The following is a 25,293-nucleotide window of genomic DNA, read 5'->3' as shown; positions in this document are numbered from 1 at the left end:
ATGATGCATAGCACGACGTTGTCATGGCAACGTCAGAAACAATGCACCGGCATGTCAACCATGTGTCGGGGATATCCGGAGCAAGCATGCGCATGCTCAGAGACCAGTGTCTCATAGGGCGCAACAGTTGCTAATGGCAATAATAGTAAATAACAACATTGCCGCAAAATAATCACTCCGAATGTTACTAACACATGGATGGATGGGGGCTACTTAAATATCACTGCAACAAAAGCTCAATCACTGTTAATCATGTAAAGTACACCTATATAAAGCCATCAACCCAAGCCAATTAGAAACACTGATAATCTGTAATACACCATAGCTACATAGTGAAACACACAAAATATGCAATATATGCAGGACATCTATATCGGCAGGGTTTAAACAGTGATGGCTCAGTGCTGCAGACTATAATATGAAGAAATGCACAATAACATATGTTGTTAAGAAAAAATAAACAATATCATACATTACAACTTAGTTATGCCTCAAGCCCTTAGGAGTATGGTAAATCAACATCATAAAAGCGGACACCCTAAGATCCTCAGTGTTATATAGGCAAAAGATCACGAGATCATTAATAGAAGGGGCTGAAATCCAGTGTAGTATTTAAGCCACGTGGAGCCATTGTCTCCAGCATGTATATCCACCGGCTTTCACATTGGAGTAGCTTCTTAGCTCTGTCACCACCCCTCGAGCTAGGTGGTATGTGATCAATTAACATGGATCTGATACTGGACACTGGATGTTTAAAGTGTACACAGTGGCATGCCACTGGCTGATCAGATTCACCACTCTTCAAAGCCTCATGGATGGCGTAGCGATGATTGGCCATCCTGTCGCGGAAGGAGGTGGTCGTTTTACCTATATATACATTGGAGCATGGACATATGAGCATATAGATCACAAAGGTGCTGGTGCAACTGAGGCAGTAATTGATCTTATACCGCTGGTTCCTGTGAGGATGTTGAAAAGAATCTCCTTTGAGCATGCTGTTGCATGTAGTGCAGCTTCTACAAGGGAAGCAGCCCTTTTTTGACAACTTCAACCAAGTCTCCTTTTTATAGTGGTCAACTGGGTCAGATTTCACGAGGATATCCCTCAAATTTCTGGCTCTACGATAAACCAATCTAGGAGCAGTCATCCTTCGAAAAGGTAACATGGGGACAGTCCCAACTACAGGTCAATGGCGACGTACAGCATTAGTAAGACGTTCACAGCCAGGTGTGAACGTAGTGATCAAGTTAAGCTGTTCAGCCGTATCCCTTGTTGGAATCCTAGTATCAAGTGTAGTATCAGAGTTCAACAATTTCTCCTGAATTCCACGTATCTCATCTTTAGAATAGCCCCTTCTAATTAGCTTTTTGCCCATTTCATTCAGTTGGATCATTTTCAAGGGTTTCTCGCTGTTGTTTCTCAGCGCTCTAGTAAGTTGGGAGGTGAGTATACCCTTTTTCTGGTGTTTAGGGTGAAAGCTACTCGCGTGTAGTAGTGAGTTGCGGTATGTGGGTTTAGTGTACAAAGTTGTTCCAAATCGCCAACTGCCAGAATCATTGACCTTGAACACACTCAAATCCAAAAAGTTTACCTTTTCAAAACTGAACTCAAGCTTGAACCCAATAGGACTAGCCAAGAGGTTCAAATGTGACACTCACTCACGCAATAACAACTCACCACCTCTCCAAATGAGGAAAACATCATCGATGTAGCGGGTGTAGTAAATAAAAAAATTAAATAGTGTAGAGAACGTCTATAGAGAGAGACGGGTGTATAGGTGGCTATATGGCAAGGAAGAGGTTCCCTTTACGCGTCACAGAAATCTAAGATCCAAAAATACTCTTAGTATAGTTGAAAGCAGTGGGGGAGATTCTACAGGCACTGAAACAACTAATGAGGTTGAAGTGTCTGCCAATACTTCTCAACAGTCACAACCTTTTTTAGGCGTGACAACAAGGTCCACTATGAAACCCCTGATTCAGCATATGGTCAAAAAAGGTCAAAAAGAGGCAAGACCTGTAGGGGAGGGCACAAATCAAAGCCAAAAACAATTGAAAAAGAGGTAGATATAGTGTTTAACCTCAGTAGCAGACCATTGAGTGAAGCTGAAATATCCTTGCTTAATCATGGTCTATCATTTATCCCAACCCCTACTGTGGATACATTTGAGCGACTAGTGGATATTCACAGATTCCAGCGACAGCTAAAATTGAGCGATCATTTCAGAGAACAGGTTTATACATCTAAACCTTTTAAGAAAAAGTCATCTTTTGAGCCACCTAACACAAACCCCTCTATTAGGAGTTACACCAGATTACTCACTCAGGATATTTGTGATGCTTCACAGACGAAGTCTTACCCTAATCTCAGTGTAGCAGAGAGAAAAGCACTTGCTGATCTCAGTAGCGATAGATCTGTCATTATCCGCCCTGCGGATAAGGGCGGATCTATTGTTGTGCTTGATTATGCTGATTACCGTCAAGAAGCTTTGAGGCAATTGGCCGACTCAAATACATACACTAAACTAAGGGGTAAACCCACACATATCTACAAAAAAGCGATTGATACTTTTCTACAATGTAGCCTAGAGGCAGGTTTTATCAGTGAGAAGGAATTATCATTTTTGATAACTGAATATCCCATAGTTCCTGTATTATATCTCCTGCCGAAGGTTCATAAAACATTAGTGAACCCCCCGGGCAGACCTATTGTATCTGCCCGGGGTTCGGTTCTTACTTACCTGGCCATCTACATTGATTCCCATTTACAGGATGTTGTCAAAAATACTAGGCTTACCTTCAGGATTCGCCCAGTCTGCTGAGGATACTTGGTGATTGCATTGATTTGCGACAAGATGACATTTTGGTCACCATGGACGTGGACAGCCTTTACATTGTTATTCCCCATGTTGGTGGAGTGGAGGCTGTCAGGTCCATGGTGACTAATAATGTCTATTATAATGGTCCACCTATCGAATTTATTTGTGAGCTGTTGTCCATTTGTCTTGAAAAGAACTATTTAAAGTTTGAGGATTGTTACTATTTGCAGGTGGCTGGCACAGCCATGGGGTCAAATGTGGCACTCACCTACGCAAATATGTATATGGCTTGGTACGAGCAGGAGCTAATGAAACCTTTTGAGAACCCACAAGTGATTTACTACACCCGCTACATCGATGATGTTTTCCTAATTTGGAGAGGTGGTGAGTTGTTATTGCGTGAGTGGGTGTCACATTTGAACCTCTTGGCTAGTCCTATTGGGTTCAAGCTTGAGTTCAGTTTTGAAAAGGTAAACTTTTTGGATTTGAGTGTGTTCAAGGTCAAGGATTCTGGCGGTTGGCGATTTGGTACAACTTTGTACACTAAACCCACAGACCACAACTACACGCCAGTAGCTTTCACCCTAAACACCAGAAAAAGGGTATACTCACCTCCCAACTTACTAGGGCGCTGAGAAACAACAGCGAGACACCCTTGAAAATGATCCAACTGAGTGAAATAGGTGAAAAGCTAATTTAAAGGGGCTATCCTAAAGATGAGATATGTGGAATTCAGGAGAAATTGTTGAACTCTGATACTACACTTGATACTAGGATTCCAACAAGGGATACGGCTGAACAGCTTAACTTGATCACTACGTTCACACCTGGCTGTGAACGTCTTACTAATGCTGTACGTCGCATTTGGCCTGTAGTTGGGACTGACCCCATGTTACCTTTTCGAAGGATGACTGCTCCTAGATTGGTTTATCATAGAGCCAGAAATTTGAGGGATATCCTTGTGAAATCTGACCCAGTTGACCACTATAAAAAGGAGACTGAAGTTGTCAAAGAAGGGCTGCTTCCCTTGTGGAAGCTGCACTACATGCAACAGCATGCTCAAAGGAGATTCTTTTCAACATCCTCACAGGAACCAGTGGTATAAGATCAATTACTGCCTCAGTTGCACCAGCACCTTTGTGATCTATATGCTCATATGTCCATGCTCCAATGTATATATAGGTAAAACGACCACCGCCTTCCGCGACAGGATGGCCAATCATCGCTACGCCATCTGTGAGGCTTTGAAGAGTGGTGAATCTGATCAGCCAGTGGCATGCCACTGTGTACACTTTAAACATCCAGTGTCCAGTATCAGATCCATGTTAATTGATCACATACCACCTAGCTGGAGGGGTGGTGATAGAGCTAAGAAGCTACTCCAATGTGAAAGCCGGTGGATATACAGGCTGGAGACAATGGCTCCATGTGGCTTAAATACTACACTGGATTTCAGCCCCTTCTATTAATGATCTTGTGATCTTTTGCCTATATAACACTGAAGATCTTAGGGTGTCCGCTTTCATGATGTTGATTTACCATACTCCTAAGGGCTTGAGGCATAACTAAGTTGTAATGTATGATATTGTTTATTTTTTCTTAACAACATATGTTATTGTGCATTTCTTCATATTATAGTCTGCAGCACTGAGCCATCACTGTTTAAACCCTGCCGATATAGATGTCCTGCATATATTGCATATTTTGTGTGTTTCACTATGTAGCTATGGTGTATTACAGATTATCAGTGTTTCTAATTGGCTTGGGTTGATGGCTTTATATAGGTGTACTTTACATCATTAACAGTGATTGAGCTTTTGTTGCAGTGATATTTAAGTAGCCCCCATCCTTCCATGTGTTAGTAACATTCGGAGTGATTATTTAGCGGCAATGTTGTTATTCACTATTGTTGCCATTAGCAACTGTTGCGCCCTATGAGACACTGGTCTCTGAGCATGCGCATGTTTGCTCCGGATATCCCTGACACATGGTTGACATGCCGGTGCATTGTTTCTGACGTTGCCATGACAATGTCGTGCTATGCGTCATCACGCTAGGCACGTCTAGCGTGTCAGCGTGACATCAGAGCTGGCAGTTTGAATGAGCGTGCTAATGGATGGCGGCATGGCTAAGGGGTGCTTGATGTATTTAAGGGGTAAGTTTTTTTAAATGTATGTTACTTGATTTCGGGTGCTTAGTTGCACTCTTTGCCGATTTTTGTGACATTGACAAAGGCACATAGCAGTGCCGAAACGTTTGTCTTTTAATATGAGCTAATAAAATTATATTTTTTAATAAAGTCCAGTGAGTGCCTGCTTTTTGTAGGGGATATATATATATATATATATATATATTATATACACACTAAGGCCTAGATTTAGAGTTCGGCGGTAAAAGGGCTGTTAACGCTCCGCGGGTTTTTTTCTGGCCGCACCATAAATTTAACTCTGGTATCGAGAGTTCAAACAAATGCTGCGTTAGGCTCCAAAAAAGGAGCGTAGAGCATTTTTACCGCAAATGCAACTCTCGATACCAGAGCTGCTTACGGACGCGGCCGGCATCAAAAACGTGCTCGTGCACGATTCTCCCATAGGAAACAATGGGGCTGTTTGAGCTGAAAAAAAACCTAACACCTGCAAAAAAGCAGCGTTCAGCTCCTAACGCAGCCCCATTGTTTCCTATGGGGAAACACTTCCTACGTCTGCACCTAACACCCTAACATGTACCCCGAGTCTAAACACCCCTAGCCTTACACTTATTAACCCCTAATCTGCCGCCCACGCTATCGCTGACCCCTGCATTACACTTTTAACCCCTAATCTGCCGCTCCGTAAAACGCCGCCACCTACGTTATCCCTATGTACCCCTAATCTGCTGCCCTAACATCGCCGACCCCTATGTTATATTTATTAACCCCTAATCTGCCCCCCACAACGTCGCCGACACCTACCTACACTTATTAACCCCTAATCTGCCGAGCGGACCTGAGCGCTACTATAATAAAGTTATTAACCCCTAATCCGCCTCACTAACCCTATCATAAATAGTATTAACCCCTAATCTGCCCTCCCTAACATCGCCGACACCTACCTTCAATTATTAACCCCTAAACTTCCGATCGGAGCTCACCGCTATTCTAATAAATGGATTAACCCCTAAAGCTAAGTCTAACCCTAACACTAACACCCCCCTAAGTTAAATATAATTTTTATCTAACGAAATAAATTAACTCTTATTAAATAACTTATTCCTATTTAAAGCTAAATACTTACCTGTAAAATAAACCCTAATATATCTACAATATAAATTATAATTATATTATAGCTATTTTAGGATTAATATTTATTTTACAGGCAACTTTGTAATTATTTTAACCAGGTACAATAGCTATTAAATAGTTAAGAACTATTTAATAGTTACCTAGTTAAAATAATAACAAATTTACCTGTAAAATAAATCCTAACCTAAGTTATAATTAAACCTAACACTACCCTATCAATAAAATAATTAAATAAACTACCTACAATTACCTACAATTAACCTAACACTACACTATCAATAAATAAATTAAACACAATTGCTACAAATAAATACAATTAAATAAACTAGCTAAAGTACAAAAAATAAAAAAGAACTAAGTTACAGAAAATAAAAAAATATTTACAAACATAAGAAAAATATTACAACAATTTTAAACTAATTACACCTACTCTAAGCCCCCTAATAAAATAACAAAGCCCCCCAAAATAAAAAATTCCCTACCCTATTCTAAATTAAAAAATTTACAAGCTCTTTTACCTTACCAGCCCTGAACAGGGCCCTTTGCGGGGCATGCCCCAAGAATTTCAGCTCTTTTGCCTGTAAAAGAATAAATACAATACCCCCCCCCCCCCAACATTACAACCCACCACCCACATACCCCTAATCTAACCCAAACCCCCCTTAAATAAACCTAACACTAAGCCCCTGAAGATCTTCCTACCTTGTCTTCACCATCCAGGTATCACCGATCCGTCCTGGCTCCAAGATCTTCATCCAACCCAAGCGGGGGTTGGCGATCCATAATCCGGTGCTCCAAAGTCTTCCTCCTATCCGGCAAGAAGAGGACATCCGGACCGGCAAACATCTTCTCCAAGCGGCATCTTCGATCTTCTTCCATCCGGTGCGGAGCGGGTCCATCTTGAAGCAGGCGACGCGGATCCATCCTCTTCTTCCGATGTCTCCCGACTAATGACGGTTCCTTTAAGGGACGTCATCCAAGATGGCGTCCCTCGAATTCCGATTGGCTGATAGGATTCTATCAGCCAATCGGAATTAAGGTAGGAATTTTCTGATTGGCTGATGGAATCAGCCAATCAGAATCAAGTTCAATCCGATTGGCCGATCCCATCAGCCAATCAGATTGAGCTCGCATTCTATTGGCTGATCGGAACAGCCAATAGAATGCGAGCTCAATCTGATTGGCTGATTGGATCAGCCAATCGGATTGAACTTGATTCTGATTGGCTGATTCCATCAGCCAATCAGAAAATTCCTACCTTAATTCCGATTGGCTGATAGAATCCTATCAGCCAATCGGAATTCGAGGGACGCCATCTTGGATGACGTCCCTTAAAGGAACCGTCATTAGTCGGGAGACATCGGAAGAAGAGGATGGATCCGCGTCGCCTGCTTCAAGATGGACCCGCTCCGCACCGGATGGAAGAAGATCGAAGATGCCGCTTGGAGAAGATGTTTGCCGGTCCGGATGTCCTCTTCTTGCCGGATAGGAGGAAGACTTTGGAGCACCGGATTATGGATCGCCAACCCCCGCTTGGGTTGGATGAAGATCTTGGAGCCAGGACGGATCGGTGATACCTGGATGGTGAAGACAAGGTAGGAAGATCTTCAGGGGCTTAGTGTTAGGTTTATTTAAGGGGGGTTTGGGTTAGATTAGGGGTATGTGGGTGGTGGGTTGTAATGTTGGGGGGGGGGGTATTGTATTTATTCTTTTACAGGCAAAAGAGCTGAAATTCTTGGGGCATGCCCCGCAAAGGGCCCTGTTCAGGGCTGGTAAGGTAAAAGAGCTTGTAAATTTTTTAATTTAGAATAGGGTAGGGAATTTTTTATTTTGGGGGGCTTTGTTATTTTATTAGGGGGCTTAGAGTAGGTGTAATTAGTTTAAAATTGTTGTAATATTTTTCTTATGTTTGTAAATATTTTTTTATTTTCTGTAACTTAGTTCTTTTTTATTTTTTGTACTTTAGCTAGTTTATTTAATTGTATTTATTTGTAGCAATTGTGTTTAATTTATTTATTGATAGTGTAGTGTTAGGTTAATTGTAGGTAATTGTAGGTAGTTTATTTAATTATTTTATTGATAGGGTAGTGTTAGGTTTAATTATAACTTAGGTTAGGATTTATTTTACAGGTAAATTTGTTATTATTTTAACTAGGTAACTATTAAATAGTTCTTAACTATTTAATAGCTATTGTACCTGGTTAAAATAATTACAAAGTTGCCTGTAAAATAAATATTAATCCTAAAATAGCTATAATATAATTATAATTTATATTGTAGCTATATTAGGATTTATTTTACAGGTAAGTATTTAGCTTTAAATAGGAATAAGTTATTTAATAAGAGTTAATTTATTTCGTTAGATGTAAATTATATTTAACTTAGGGGGGTGTTAGTGTTAGGGTTAGACTTAGCTTTAGGGGTTAATCCATTTATTAGAATAGCGGTGAGCTCCGATCGGAAGTTTAGGGGTTAATAATTGAAGGTAGGTGTCGGCGATGTTAGGGAGGGCAGATTAGGGGTTAATACTATTTATGATAGGGTTAGTGAGGCGGATTAGGGGTTAATAACTTTATTATAGTAGCGCTCAGGTCCGCTCGGCAGATTAGGGGTTAATAAGTGTAGGCAGGTGTCGGCGACGTTGTGGGGGGCAGATTAGGGGTTAATAAATATAATATAGGGGTCGGCGGTGTTAGGGGCAGCAGATTAGGGGTACATAGGGATAACGTAGGTGGCGGCGATTTGCGGTCGGAAGATTAGGGGTTTATTATTGTAAGTAGCTGGCGGCGACGTTGTGGGGGGCAGGTTAGGGGTGAATAAATATAATACAGGGGTCGGCGGGGTTAGGGGCAGCAGATTAGGGGTACATAAATATAACGTAGGTGGCGGTCGGCAGATTAGGGGTTAAAAATTTTAATCGAGTTGCGGCGGTGTGGGGGGACCTCGGTTTAGGGGTACATAGGTAGTTTATGGGTGTTAGTGTACTTTAGGGTACAGTAGTTAAGAGCTTTATGAACCGGCGTTAGCCAGAAAGCTCTTAACTCCTGCTATTTTCAGGCGGCTGGAATCTTGTCGTTAGAGCTCTAACGCTCACTGCAGAAACGACTCTAAATACCGGCGTTAGAAAGATCCCATTGAAAAGATAGGCTACGCAAATGGCGTAGGGGGATCTGCGGTATGGAAAAGTCGCGGCTGAAAAGTGAGCGTTAGACCCTTTAATCACTGACTCCAAATACCAGCGGGCGCCCAAAACCAGCGTTAGGAGCCTCTAACGCTGGTTTTGACGGCTACCGCCGAACTCTAAATCTAGGCCTAAATATTTCTCTTAAAATATTTGAATCAAACCTAATGTAGTGCCTGTATTTAACCACTGGAGGGAGTAAAAGGATGAAAATGTACAAAATGTAGAGAAACTATGAACAATAATGTGTCAACCAGAAAACAATATGTAGGGATGTAGGCAGGAGAGAAAGAAGACGCCAAGTGGGCTGTCAGGAGGAGAGTCCAAAGGCTTGAAGACTTTGTAAGGGAAAAAACATACCTAAAATGTCCTTGGTCAAGCATGTGCAATAATGGGAAGGTGAAGTGGAAGACCAAGATGGGGGTCTCTAGGTAGGGGCAGTCCAAGGACAAACAATTACACTGGTAAAGGAAAGTATGTGGCAGAAAACAAGCGTCAAAAGGAAAAAACAAGGAAAATATATTAAAATATGGAAAAGGAAATTAAAGAAATATTAATCAAGAAATGGAAATAATATAAAAATAATGCAAAAATAATAGAATAAGAAATACAGAAGTTCCCAAAATAAAAGAAGAAACAATGAAATTTGCAACACTGGTTTGAGAGAATTTATCTTAAACGTTCATGAAATTAGTGCCCGGTTTTTAAAAATACTATTAAAAACAGGGGCACTTTCATTCATGAAAGTTTACATTGCAGTGTATTTTTACAAATACCTTTTTATTCAACAAAGCCGGATCGGCGATCCCCTGCCCACTTCTCATGCTATACTTAAACAGCAATGACGAAACCGGCTAGTGGACTCATGAGATGGACACTCTGGGGGCGAAGCCATGATTGGAGGAAGCCGAATTCATCATTGGTGACGTAAGTACAGAGGAGAGGCGGGCGGGGGACTGCCAATCCAGCTTTGCTGAAGACATGGTACCTGGGCTTGTCCCATTTGGCCAGATACGGTAACTAACTCTACCAGTTTTGCTTTTAATCTTAGCTGAGAGCTTTTGAGCGAGTGCTGGACTTTCTCTGTGTGTTATACTGTCATAACAGTTTTCCAATTACTTGAAATAAAGACTTTTGAAGAGTCACTTAATACCACTGAGGGTCACAGGAGGCCACTAAGGGTCACAAGAGTCGACGCGTTTCGCTCTATACAGAGCTTTATCAAGATACTTGTGAGTCCTAAGTGTAGATATTTATAGCTCCCATTCTTTATATTGTTTAAGTGTACTTAAACAATATAAAGAATGGGATCGATGATACACATCTTTACAGACATTTTAAAACAGTCCACAAAGGGAACAATAAAGACCTATTATACTGGGGCATAAAAAAATTACATAAACATTGGAGAGGAGGGAATATTGAAAAGAAATTATTGATTAAGGAAGCAGAACTGATATACAAATACGACACACTATATCCTAGAGGCCTGAATTCAGAACTAGACCTTTCCCCCTTCCTATTTGAATAAAAACATAAATCATTCCTCTACCTTGCTTTAATCCACCTCACCAACTAGTAGACATCATATTAACCCATTACATCATATAAAATACTCAATATACCTATTATCCCATTCCCACTATAGATATCACATTATTAATTTATCAATTTATTATCTAACTGTTAAGTTTAGCAATTTTTACAAATGGAATGTGCAATAAGTTATTTAAGTTTTAGAATTAAAGGGAATATCGATTTAAATATAAGTTTATTCTTATTTTAAGATCCTGTAATAAATATTTATCCTATATCTACTTTTTAAAGTTTTTTTTATTCTTTTATAAGAAAAGGATACACTAGGTACCATAGTAATAACAAGAGAGATGAACTATCTATTGTGATACAAGTATGAGTTTTCCAAAGGATTCCTCCTTAACACAGTGTGAGAAAGAAAAAAAAAAATCCACCTTTAATCAACTGAAAAACCAACCAATCAAAGTCTGGCATCAGCTATAAATATCTACACTTAGGACTCACAAGTATCTTGATAAAGCTCTGTATAGAGCAAAACGCGTCGACTCTTGTGACCCTTAGTGGCCTCCTGTGACCCTCAGTGGTATTAAGTGACTCTTCAAAAGTCTTTATTTCAAGTAATTGGAAAACTGTTATGACAGTGTAACCCGGGTTATTTCCACTACTAACAACAACTACATCACATCATTTGGATATCCTTTTCCTGCGTGTATAAACACTAAGTGCAGGATTTTGCTGAAATACAGAGGTTCTGAATAATCAAAGAGCCGGATTGTTACTTTGTAACGGATGAGAAGATCAAAAAACCAGGCAGTGACGTCAGACGCCGACTACACGCGGCGGGTCTGAGTTTGCAGTCGCATCGAGGAAAGAAGCAGTGACTGAACCTGTCATAAAGGGAGAAGGTAACTCATACATCAAAGTATCACAATACCTATTTGTCCTTGCTTTGAACTGCCAAGTTTGGGATTGAATACCACACAATTTACATTGACTTTGTAAAGACTTTGGCCTAGATTTGGAGTTTGGCGGTAGATGGGTTGTTCACGCTATGCGGGCTTTTTTCTGGCCGCACCATAAAATTAACTCTGGTATTGAGAGTCCAAAAAAATGCTGCGTTAGGCTCCAAAAAATGAGCGTAGAGCATTTTTACCGCAAATGCAACTCTCGATACCAGAGTTGCTTACGGACGCGGCCAGCCTCAAAAACGTGCTCGTGCACGATTCTCCCATAGGAAACAATGGGGCTGTTTGAGCTGAAAAAAAACCTAACACCTGCAAAAAAGCAGCGTTCAGCTCCTAACGCAGCCCCATTGTTTCCTATGGGGAAACACTTCCTACGTCTGCACCTAACACTCTAACATGTACCCCGAGTCTAAACACCCCTACCCTTACACTTATTAACCCCTAATCTGCCGCCCCCGCTATCGCTGACCCCTGCATTATATTATTAACCCCTAATCTTCCGCTCCGTAAACCGCCGCAACTTACATTATCCCTATGTACCCCTAATCTGCTGCCCCTAACACCGCCGACCCCTGTATTATATTTATTAACCCCTAACCTGCCCCCCACAACGTCGCCGCCAGCTACTTACAATAATTAACCCCTAATCTGCCGACCGAAAAGCGCCGCCACCTACGTTATCCTTATGTACCCATAATCTGCTGCCCCTAACACCGCCGACCCCTATATTATGTTTATTAACCCCTAATCTGCCCCCCTCAACGTCGCCGACACCTGCCTACACTTATTAACCCCTAATCTGCCGAGCGGACCTGAGCGCTACTATAATAAAGTTATTAACCCCTAATCCGCCTCACTAACCCTATCATAAATAGTATTAACCCCTAATCTGCCCTCCCTAACATCGCCGACACCTAACTTCAATTATTAACCCCTATTCTGACGACCGGAGCTCACCGCTACTATAATAAATGGATTAACCCCTAAAGCTAAGTCTAACCCTAACACTAACACCCCCCTAAGTTAAATATAATTTAAATCTAACGAAATTAATTAACTCTTATTAAATAAATTATTCCTATTTAAAGCTAAATACTTACCTGTAAAATACATCCTAATATAGCTACAATATAAATTATAATTACATTGTAGCTATTTTAGGATTAATATTTATTTTACAGGCAACTTTGTAATTATTTTAACCAGGTACAATAGCTATTAAATAGTTAAGAACTATTTAATAGTTACCTAGTTAAAATAATAACAAAATTACCTGTAAAATAAATCCTAACCTAAGTTATAATTAAACCTAACACTACCCTATCAATAAATTAATTAAATAAAATACCTACAATTACCTACAATAAAACCTAACACTACACTATCAATAAATAAATTAAATACAATTCCTACAAATAACTACAATTACATAAACTAACTAAAGTACAAAAAATAAAAAAGAACTAAGTTACAAAAAATAAAAAAATATTTACAAACATAAGAAAAATATTACAACAATTTTAAACTAATTACACCTACTCTAAGCCCCCTAATAAAATAACAAAGACCCCCAAAATAAAAAAATGCCCTACCCTATTCTAAATTAATAGAGTTAAAAGCTCTTTTACCTTACCAGCCCTGAACAGGGCCCTTTGCGGGGCATGCCCCAAGAAAATCAGCTCTTTTGCCTGTAAAAAAAAACATACAATACCCCCCCCAACATTACAACCCACCACCCACATACCCCTAATCTAACCCAAACCCCCCTTAAATAAACCTAATACTAAGCCCCTGAAGATCTCCCTACCTTGTCTTCACCTCAACAGGTATCACCGATCCGTCCTGGCATCCGGTGCTGAAGAGGTCCAGAAGAGGCTCCAAAGTCTTCCTCCTATCCGGCAAGAAGAGGACATCCGGACCGGCAAACATCTTCATCCAAGCGGCATCTTCGATCTTCTTCCATCCGGTGCGGAGCGGGTCCATGTTGAAGCAGCCGACGCGGATCCATCCTCTTCTTTCTGCGTCTCCCGACGAATGACGGTTCCTTTAAGGGACGTCATCCAAGATGGCGTCCCTCGAATTCCGATTGGCTGATAGGATTCTATCAGCCAATCGGAATTAAGGTAGGAATATTCTGATTGGCTGATGGAATCAGCCAATCAGAATCAAGTTCAATCCGATTGGCTGATCCAATCCAATAGAATGCAAGCTCAATCTGATTGGCTGATTGGATCAGCCAATCGGATTGAACTTGATTCTGATTGGCTGATTCCATCAGCCAATCAGAATATTCCTACCTTAATTCCGATTGGCTGATGGAATCCTATCAGCCAATCGGAATTCGAGGGACGCCATCTTGGATGACGTCCCTTAAAGGAACCGTCATTCGTCGGGAGATGCAGAAAGAAGAGGATGGATCCGCGTCGGCTGCTTCAACATGGACCCGCACCGGATGGAAGAAGATCGAAGATGCCGCTTGGATGAAGATGTTTGCCGGTCCGGATGTCCTCTTCTTGCCGGATAGGAGGAAGACTTTGGAGCCTCTTCTGGACCTCTTCAGCACCGGATGCCAGGACGGATCGGTGATACCTGTTGAGGTGAAGACAAGGTAGGAAGATCTTCAGGGGCTTAGTGTTAGGTTTATTTAAGGGGGGTTTGGGTTAGATTAGGGGAATGTGGGTGGTGGGTTGTAATGTTGGGGGGGGGGTATTGTATGTTTTTTTTTACAGGCAAAAGAGCTGATTTTCTTGGGGCATGCCCCGCAAAGGGCCCTGTTCAGGGCTGGTAAGGTAAAAGAGCTTTTAACTCTATTAATTTAGAATAGGGTAGGGCATTTTTTTATTTTGGGGGTCTTTGTTATTTTATTAGGGGGCTTAGAGTAGGTGTAATTAGTTTAAAATTGTTGTAATATTTTTCTTATGTTTGTAAATATTTTTTTATTTTTTGTAACTTAGTTCTTTTTTATTTTTTGTACTTTAGTTAGTTTATATAATTGTAGTTATTTGTAGGAATTGTATTTAATTTATTTATTGATAGTGTAGTGTTAGGTTTTATTGTAGGTAATTGTAGGTATTTTATTTAATTAATTTATTGATAGGGTAGTGTTAGGTTTAATTATAACTTAGGTTAGGATTTATTTTACAGGTAATTTTGTTATTATTTTAACTAGGTAACTATTAAATAGTTCTTAACTATTTAATAGCTATTGTACCTGGTTAAAATAATTACAAAGTTGCCTGTAAAATAAATATTAATCCTAAAATAGCTACAATGTAATTATAATTTATATTGTAGCTATATTAGGATGTATTTTACAGGTAAGTATTTAGCTTTAAATAGGAATAATTTATTTAATAAGAGTTAATTAATTTCGTTAGATTTAAATTATATTTAACTTAGGGGGGTGTTAGTGTTAGGGTTAGACTTAGCTTTAGGGGTTAATCCATTTATTATAGTAGCGGTGAGCTCCGGTCGTCAGATTAGGGGTTAATAATTGAAGTTAGGTGTCGGCGATGTTAGGGAGGGCAGATTAGGGGTTAATACTATTTATGATAGGGTTAGTGAGGCGGATTAGGGGTTAATAACTTTATTATAGTAGCGCTCAGGTCCGCTCGGCAGATTAGGGGTTAATAAGTGTAGGCAGGTGTCTGCGACGTTGAGGGGGGCAGATTAGGGGTTAATAAATATAATATAGGGGTCGGCGGTGTTAGGGGCAGCAGATTAGGGGTACATAAGGATAACGTAGGTGGCGGCGCTTTGCGGTCGGCAGATTAGGGGTTAATTATTGTAAGTAGCTGGCGGCGACGTTGTGGGGGGCAGGTTAGGGGTTAATAAATATAATACAGGGGTCGGCGGTGTTAGGGGCAGCAGATTAGGGGTACATAAGTATAACGTAGGTGGCGGTCGGCAGATTAGGGGTTAAAAAAATTTAATCGAGTTGCGGCGATGTGGGGGGACCTCAGTTTAGGGGTACATAGGTAGTTTATGGGTGTTAGTGTACTTTAGGGTACAGTAGTTAAGAGCTTTATGAACCGGCGTTAGCCCAGAAAGCTCTTAACTCCTGCTTTTTTTTCTGCGGCTGGAGTTTTGTCGTTAGAGCTCTAACGCTCACTTCAGAAACGACTCTAAATACCGGAGTTAGGAAGATCCCATTGAAAAGATAGGATACGCAATTGACGTAAGGGGATCTGCGGTATGGAAAAGTCGAGGCTGAAAAGTGAGCGTTAGACCCTATTTTGAGTGACTCCAAATACCGGCGGGAGCCTAAAACCAGCGTTAGGAGCCTCTAACGCTGGTTTTCACGGCTACCGCCAAACTCTAAATCTAGGCCTTTATTCCCGTAATAAGAAATATTTCTGTCAACAAAACACGGCGATTTGAAATTTTTACTGCAAAGACTCCCTTGTTATACAAAGTTGCAGGAAATTATTAGGGATCAAATTTTAATTGTCATCAAGCTCTAGCTTTTATTTTCTATACTCTTCTTATGGGGAGACGTCCCTTTATGCTATATTATCAAATCTGAATTTTTATTGTTACAATAAATAACTTTTATTAAGACATATTCTCATTCCAAGTGTTCTCTGAATATATCTGTGTGAAATATATACCAATATTTGCATTTAGATAATCTGATAACATTGTCATTTTAGAAAATTGTAGTGTACATATATGGAATATAAAACTAAATTTATAAAAAATTAGCAGTAAGCATTTTTTAGTAGCGTTAACCAAGGAAATTTGGGTATATCAGATCTATATCACGGTGCATTTAATTCACATTTTGACAAATTATTGAAATCGTTCATACTGTATCCTAAAGGTTATACAGCATAAAGTACAACACAATATCGATAGAAAACAACACTCTGATAAATAAGAAACATTAAATAATCAACTAAGACAATTTTTCTATATACACACACGTAGTGTTTAATATTTATAACTAGATTTCTTAAGCTTTTATTAGCGCCCTCACGCCCCCCCCCCCTTGGTTTCTTAGAACACGAATATAAGTCTGAAGGACTTTTTCACTGTGAGGTGTTTGGAATCACTGTTTCCAGCGCTCTACTTACTCCATTCACACCAGAAACCTATTAGCGTCACGTATAATATTGAGGGGCCCCACTTATTCACTCAGACCATCCAACCACATACACATCCACAAGCATAAGCTAAAAAAATATCCAAGGCGTTACAAAGGAAAACCAAGTCATCACAAAAAAATATTAAGGGAAATGTCTCTGTGCAAAAAAAAGGCACACGAATGATCACAGATTAGAATGTCCTCTTTAAAAGAGATAACGACTCCAAATCAGTTGTCATAAATTTGATTGTTCTCTTTGAACTTGAACGGTGTTCTTATTATAAAAATCCACTTCTCATATTTCTATGGAAACTTCTGTGGGAACACACTTTTTCTACAGATAGTTCATGCCACAACACACTGAGATTCAACAATTTCCTCATGGAAAAACTCTGTAGGAATAGCACTCAAAGCGGTTAACACTCTTTTTATTTTTCACACACTTGTAATATCAAACAGTTGTCATATAGGTCACACTTGAAAGCACAATACCATTCCACACTGCCCTTGCACAGTTTCGTCAAAACACAGGTTAATACTTGTGGTTGTTTTTCCGTCTTGGTAACATCATTTCCTCACTATCATTGTCACTCTATACCGCCCTGTGATATCATTTCGTGTATACAGGTTAATACTTGCGATTTGACGTTCCTTCAGTGACATGACAGCTCCTCACTGTCAATAGTCAAAAGTTACGATCGGGTACACTTCCGCTTGTTTGTAGTAGCGTGCTATCCTCAGCATGAGTTAGTATTCGTCCACATGTGATGACAACATAACTCAGACGCATGTTTCGGGACTCCGCCCTTTCTCAAGGAGTCTATATATAAGAATATATATTTATAAATACTTAGAACATATTCTGCTATGTGCAGAACATTGGAATGCGAAATATTTACAGACAGTAAATACATAGTTCAAATCTTTATGAATATTGCATAAATATACTTTTAGATGTTTTCATCTACTTAATGGCAAAGAGCTCCAATGCACTTATAAATATGTCTATATGTGTGTACATATGTATTTATGTGTCTATGTGTGTCTGTAAATACATATATACACATATAAATACACATGTACACATATATAGACATATATATATATATATATATATATATATATATATATATACACACACATATCCATCTTTAGACATGTATATGTCTCTATCTCAATGTTAAAGGGACACTCAACACCAGAATTTTTGTTGTTTATAAATAAAGATAATCCAATTATTTCCCATTCCCCAGTTTTACAAAACCAACACAGTTATAATAATACACGTTTTACCTCTGTAATTATCTTGTATCTAAGCTTCTGCTGACTGCCCCCTTATTTCAGTTAGTTTGACAGACTTGCATTTTAGCCAATCAGTGCTCAATCCTTGGTCACTTCACGTGCATGAGCTCAATGTTATCTTTGTGAAACACGTGCACTAATGACCTCTAGTGGTCATAATGCCTTAAGGTTAGAGGCAGTCTTCAAGGTCTAAGAAATTAGCATATGAACCTCCTTAGTTTAGCTTTCCCCTAAGAATACTAAGAGAACAAAGCAAAACTGGTGCTAAAAGTAAATTGGGAAGTTGTTTAAAATTACATGCCCTATTTAAATCATTAAAGTTTTTTTTGGACTTGACTATCCCTTTAAAGCCCTTTGTCTGACTTTTTTTCTAACACCCGAGATCTCATATCTTTGATTCTTTATAACTTTTCTGTGCAATATTTTTTTTAATAATTTTTATTAGTGTTGTTATGAGTTTAACTATACATTGTAATGATTTTTTGATGTGTTTTGTGACACTTATGTTTCGCAAAACAGTTTAGAGCTCTGAAGTCACAGTAATGATTCTAGTGTAAATCGTGATTGTGTTCAGGCGATCGTGTTTACTTTCAACTCGTAATACAAGTGGTAAGCCCGATGAGCGCAAACCTTCACAATATACCCCTCATCGCTCTACTGGATATCTAGCCCATAATGCTTTCTATACTAAACAATTGTTGCTATCAACATTTTATACAAGCAATTTAAAAAACTATGTACTTTACTACATGAGTAGATATTTTGAGTATGTGAATGTGTGAATTATATACAATATAAAGGGCTAGATTATGTGTGGCTGCTGTTTGCGCATGTCAGAGGTAGCGTGTATATTACAAGTGGAACGTAAATTAATTAGCTTGAGCACAATTGAATTTAACGTGCGTTGGGATAACGCAACTACAGAACGCTAGTTAAAGGGCCACTAAACCCAAAATCTTTCTTTAATGATTCAGATAGAGAATAGAAATTTAAACAACATTACAATTTACTTCTATTATTTATTTTGCTTCATTTTTTAGATATCCTTAGTTGAAGAAAAAGCAATGCACATGGTGAGCCAATTACACAAGGCTTATATGTGCAGCAACCAATCAGCAGCTACTGAGCATATCTAGATATGCTTTTAAGCAAAGAATATCAAGAGAATAAAACAAATGAGATAATATAAGTAAATTAGAAAGATGTTTAAAATTACATTCTCTTTCTAAATCATGAAAGAAAAAATGTGGGTTTCATGGCCCTTTAACTGTTACGCAAGTTAAAAAAGTTGCACAAAACACATCAAGATTAGATATTTAAAGTACGTTTGCACTCATAACACTATCTGATAATTTTGTTTTTTAAGAATTAATTGCATAAAAAGTTATAAGGGCTCAAAGATATGAGGTCTCAGGTGTTATAGAGAAAAAAAAGGCTGCAAAGGGCTTTAACAAAGAGATACATACATATACATGTCTAAATATGTATATCAATGTATATATATTTGTGCATGTATATGTGTGTTCATATGTATTTATGCATGTATATGTGTTTATATGTATTTACAGACACATAAATACATATGTATACATATATAGGCATATATATATAGTGCATTGGAGCCCTTTGCAGTCAACTAGATGAAAACATGAAGAATCATATTTATGCAATATTCATATTTAAAAAAGTGTTTAACTGTATAAGTACTGTAAATATTTTAGATTCCGATGTTCTGCACATTTTAGAAACTGTTCTATAAATTCCTAAATAGATATTCCTAAATATATCTATATATATCAACATATATATTATATAAATTATGTATTTAAGAATAAATAGAACATATTCTGCTATGTGAAGAACATTGGAATGCAAAATATTAACATTTCATGTCGGGTTAGCGCACTTGAGAAAACGCAATCGAGTTTGTTCACAAGGGGGAAGATGTTAACAAGGTTGTGACATTGAAAGTTCAGCTTTTTGTGTGCGTCGAGTTAGCACTTGTGCAAAAACCTTATACTTCAAACTTGTAATACGCACGGTACCTGGTGCACCCAAAAAGCTTACTTCTAGTGAAGATAATGTAGGAGCGATAGTGATCCAATCGTAATGTAGCCCACAGTGAGAGGGTTTTGGAATCGGCATTAATTCAGTTCTGCTCTAAACTACAGAGCTAAATAGCTATTGCAGAAGTTTAAAAGCCAATGTCATTGTCTTGTTTGGGTCAATACAAGTCAGTTGATTAATACAAGGTTTTCTTACTCAAGGTTATTTGTTAGTGCTATAACATACAAGCTGTTGATAAAAGGGCAATTAGCAATATGTTTTATATAGTGTGGTATTGCAATTTTACATTGATTATTATTTTTGTTAACTCAAATATTTTGTATTGAATATTTTAATAAAAGTACTTAAAAATCTCTCAGTAAAATGCACAAATGAAATTTGTATTACATATTGTATTTATCCTCATCCTTTTCATGTGTTTATTTTCCTTTATTGTGCAGGATTGGCAATTACCAGCTATCTCAACCTCCGCGTCAGCTCATAACATTGTAAGTACTGCTTTTGGGCCAACATATAAAACATGATCCTATTCAAGCCATGTTGCTCATATTCCTTTTACCTGTTTGTGTATTTTCATAAAATTCCAGTTTTATTAGCTTTATTATACTTAAATAATATGTATTTCGTACATCACAAATTCATTGCCCCATAAAGAGTATTAGGAAGTTTTATGCTGTTTCATTAAAACCTACTGTAATTGGCAAACAATCTGCTGTAATCTGAAAATGAATGTACCCTTTACTATACAGCTGTTTGTGTGTTGTTTGACATATTTTACATGATATTGCAGTATATCTAGCATCTCAGCTAACGACAAGTGTTACTGTATATTACATAGAAAAGGTCATCCATGGTTCCTTGGTGATAACATTTCACTTTACTTTAAAGATGTATAAACTCATTTTCTACCTTCTTTATTAAAGTAAATTCATCATAGACTTGATCTTAATTATTATTATTTTATTATTATCGGTTATTTGTAGAGCGCCAACAGATTCCGCAGCGCTATAAACAAAGGGGGAGTACAACAAAACAATTATAGGGTAGAGGGCCCTGCCAATAGTTGCAATGTTGTAGTCAGCTCTTAAGAAGGTGATCTACAAACAGCTGGTCTATTAGGCTTACATGCTAAGAGGGTTCAGGGGATTGCAGTGGAGGAGAGGAACTGGTATTAGGAAAGGTTAGCGTAGGTTGTATGCGTCCCTGAACAGTAGAGTCTTTAGGGAGCACTTGAAGCTTTTAAAACTAGAAGAGAGTCTTGTGGAGCGAGGCAGAGAGTTCCATAAGATGGGAGCCAGTCTGGAGAAGTCCTGTAAACGGGAGTGTGATGAGGTGACAAGAGAGGAGGAGAGTAGGAGGTCATGAGCAGAGCGAAGGGGACGGGAGGGAGAGTATCTGGAGACAAGGTCTGAGATGTAGGGGGGAGCAGTGCAGTTGAGGGCTTTGTATGTCAGAGTGAGAGTTTTGTGTTTGATCCTAGAGGCAAGAGGAAGCCAGTGAAGGGATTGGCAGAGAGACGCAGCAGATGAAGAGCAACGTGTAAGTAAGATGAGTCTGGCAGAGGCATTCATTATGGATTGTAAAGGAGCTAGGCGGCAGGTGGGGAGACCAGAGAGGACAGAGTTGCAGTAATCAAGGCGGGAAAGAATGAGAGAGTGGATTAAAATCTTAGTTGTGTCTTGTGTAAGGAAGTGTCTAATTTTAGAGATGTTTTTAAGGTGGAAGCGGCAGGCTTTAGCCAATGACTGAATGTGAGGAGTGAAGGAAAGATCTGAGTCGAATGTGACCCCGAGACATCGGGCGTGCGGGGTAGGGGTAATGATGGAGTTGTCGACAGTTATAGAGATATTGGGGGTGGAGATTTTGGAAGAAGGGGGGAAAATGAGGAGCTCAGTTTTGGAGAGATTTAGCTTGAGGTAGTGAGAGGACATCCAGGAAGAGATGTGAGAAAGACAGTTAGTGACACGGGTTAGCAAGGAAGGAGATAGTTCTGGTGCAGAGAAGTAGATTTGGGTGTCATCGGTATACAAATGATATTGGAAACCGTGGGACTTAATTAGGGAGCCTAGTGATGATGTATAGATTGAGAAGAGAAGGGGACCGAGGACAGAGCCTTGCGGTACTCCGACAGAAAGTGGTGACGGGGCGGAGGAGGCCCCAGAGAAGGCTACACTGAAGGTACGGTTTGACAGATAGGAAGAGAGCCACAAAAGGGCTGTGTCACAGATGCCGAAGGATTGGAGGGTTTGGAGCAGAAGAGGGTGGTCGACAGTGTCAAAGGCTGCGGACAGATCAAGGAGGATAAGCAGAGAGAAGTGGCCTTTTGATTTAGCTGTAAGTAGGTCGTTGGTGACCTTAACAATAGCTGTCTCTGTGGAGTGATAGGGACGAAATCCAGATTGCAGCGGGTCAAGAAGGGAGTTTAACGTAAGGAAATGGGATAGGCGTGCATATACTAGTTTTTCGAGAAGCTTAGAAGCAAGAGGGAGGAGGGAAATTGGGCGGTAGTTGGATGGGGAGGTAGGATCAAGGGAAGGTTTTTTGAGGATAGGTGTGACCAGCGCATGTTTCATTGATGAGGGAAATGTACCAGTGCTGAGGGAGAGGTTGAAAGTGTGTGTTAGTATAGGGGTAAGGGTAGCAGAGAGAGAGGGGAGCAGCTGTGAGGGGATAGGGTCAAGGGGACAGGTAGTGAGGTGAGAGCGTAGTATAAGTGCTGAAACTTCGTCCTCAGTAACAGGAGAGAATGAACTAAGTTTCAGGTTATGAGGGTTGTGGGTGAGTGGGAGTATTTGAGGGGGGGAGAGAATGGAATTGTGTTGAGAGCTGATTTCATGTCTGATGGAGTCAATTTTGTTAATGAAGGAATTCTTAAGGAATTCTGGAGACTTTTGTCTGTTATAAACATAGTGTATGAGATTACAAGTGGAGCTTAAATATTAATGATATTGGGGTTGATCACAATCCCTTTGAAAAACTTTGGGCTAGATTACGAGTGGAGCGCTATTTTAACGTGGCAAAGTTGCTTGTTAACGGGCGCAGGTTAAATAACCAGCCATTACAAGTTTCTGGTTAATGCTCCAGCGAGTTCACGATAGCACTTTGCGCTAACCACAGTTATCTAGAGTTTAGACCTCTGGTTAATAAAAAATGTCCCCCCAATTGCCTCCAAAATATAGTGTATAGTTCTTATTATAAAATAAAAAAATAGTAGCATCTTTAAATATTTTCTCTTGTTAAGTGTAGTCAGTCCACGGGTCATCCATTACTTATGGAATATATCTCTTCCTAACAGGAAGCTGCAAGAGGATCACCCAGCAGAGCTGCTACATAGCTCCTCCCCTCACATGTCATATTCAGTCATTCTCTTGCAGCCTAACTAGATAGGTCGCTGTGAGAGATCTGTGGTGTTTTTTAACTTAGTTTATTTCTACAATCAAAAGTTTGTTATTTTAAATGGCACCGGAGTGTGCTGTTTATTCTAAGGCAGCATTAGAAGAAGAATCTGCCTGCGTTTTCTATGATCTTAGCAGACGTAACTAAGATCCACTGGCTGTTCTCATCTGAGGAGTGAGGTAACTTCAGAGAAGGGGAATAGCATGCAGGGCCCCCCTGCAAATGAGGTATGTGCAGTAATTATTTTTCTGAGGAATGGAATTGACTGAGAAAATACTGCTGATACCAATGTAAAGTAAGTTCAGCCTTAAATGCAGTGATAGCGACTGGTATTAGGCTGATGAGTGTGTGTACACTGAATGTATTTTTCTAAGGAATGGAATTGACTCTGAAAATACTGTTAATATTGAAATAATGTATGAGCCTTAACTGCAGTAAAAGCGACTGGTAGCAGGCTTATTAATAACAATTCATAACTTTTCTAATGTATGTTTAAAACGTTTACTGGCATGTTAATCGTTTTTTGTGAGGTACTTGGTGATAAAATTTATTGGGGCATGATTTTTACCACATGGCCATCTTTGTTTTCTGCATAGAAACAGTTTTCTGAGCTTCCCCACTGTTGTAATATGAGTGGGAGGGGCCTATTTTAGCGCTTTTTTTGCGCAGTAAAAATTCAGTCACAATCTGTCTACTTCATCCTCCATGATCCAGATCGTCTCTAGAGAGCTCAGGGGTCTTCAAAATTCATTTTGAGGGAGGTAATCAGTCACAGCAGACCTGTGACAGTGTGTTTTGACTGTGAGAAAAACGTTAATTATTAAATTGTTAATCCGTTTTTGGGTATTAAGGGGTTAATCATCCATTTGCTGGTGGGTGCAATCCTTTGCTAACTTAATACATTTACTGTGAAAAATTGGTTGCTATAACTATTTTGGTTCATTGTTATTTCAACTGTGACAGCTTTTTGTGCTTCTTAAAGGCACAGTAGCGTTTTTTATATTGCTTGTAAATTTATTTAGAAAAGTATTTCCAAGCTTGCTAGTCTCATTGCTAGTCTGTTTAAACATGTCTGACACAGATGAATCTCTTTGTTCACTATGTTTAAAGGCCAATGTGGAGCCCAATAGAAATTTATGTACTAATTGCATTGATGCTACTTTAAATAAAAGTCAATCTTTACATGTAAAGAAATTATCACCAGACAACGAGGGGGAAGTTATGCCGACTAACTCTCCTCACGTGTCAGTACCTTCGCCTCCCGCTCAGGAGGTGCGTGATTTTGTGGCGCCAAGTACATCAGGGAGGCCCTTACAAATCACTTTGCAAGACATGGCTACTGTTATGACAGAAGTATTACTGTTATGACAGAAGTATTATCTAAATTGCCAGAATTAAGAGGCAAGCGCGATAGCTCTGGGTTAAGGACAGAGCGCGTGGATGAGGTGAGAGCCATGTCAGATACTGCGTCACAGTTTGCAGAACGTGAAGACGGAGAGCTTCATTCTGTGGGTGATGGATCTGATCCAGGCAGACTGGATTCAGAGATTTCTAATTTTAAATTTAAGCTTGAGAACCTCCGCATATTGCTAGGGGAGGTATTAGCGGCTCTGAATGATTGTAACACGGTTGCAATTCCAGAAAAATTATGTAGGTTGGATA

General features: G+C 39.3%; 1 protein-coding gene across 1 annotated transcript in view; it reads left to right on the top strand.

Annotated features, from left to right (window-relative positions):
• TRAPPC3L (trafficking protein particle complex subunit 3L) overlaps positions 1 to 25,293 on the top strand; it is a 244,578-nt gene that overhangs the window by 47,364 nt on the left and 171,921 nt on the right. The window contains exon 2 of the mRNA XM_053712190.1: positions 20,676 to 20,723. Within this exon, the coding sequence (XP_053568165.1) occupies positions 20,676 to 20,723 (48 nt within the window). The remainder of the gene's footprint in view (positions 1 to 20,675; positions 20,724 to 25,293) is intronic.

The sequence above is a fragment of the Bombina bombina genome, chromosome 4, assembly GCF_027579735.1.
Source record: "Bombina bombina isolate aBomBom1 chromosome 4, aBomBom1.pri, whole genome shotgun sequence".
In the NCBI taxonomy this organism is placed as follows: Eukaryota; Metazoa; Chordata; class Amphibia; order Anura; family Bombinatoridae; genus Bombina; species Bombina bombina.
The sequence above is the reverse complement of the archived record's forward strand: the minus strand, read 5'-3'. Positions and strand labels throughout refer to the sequence as shown.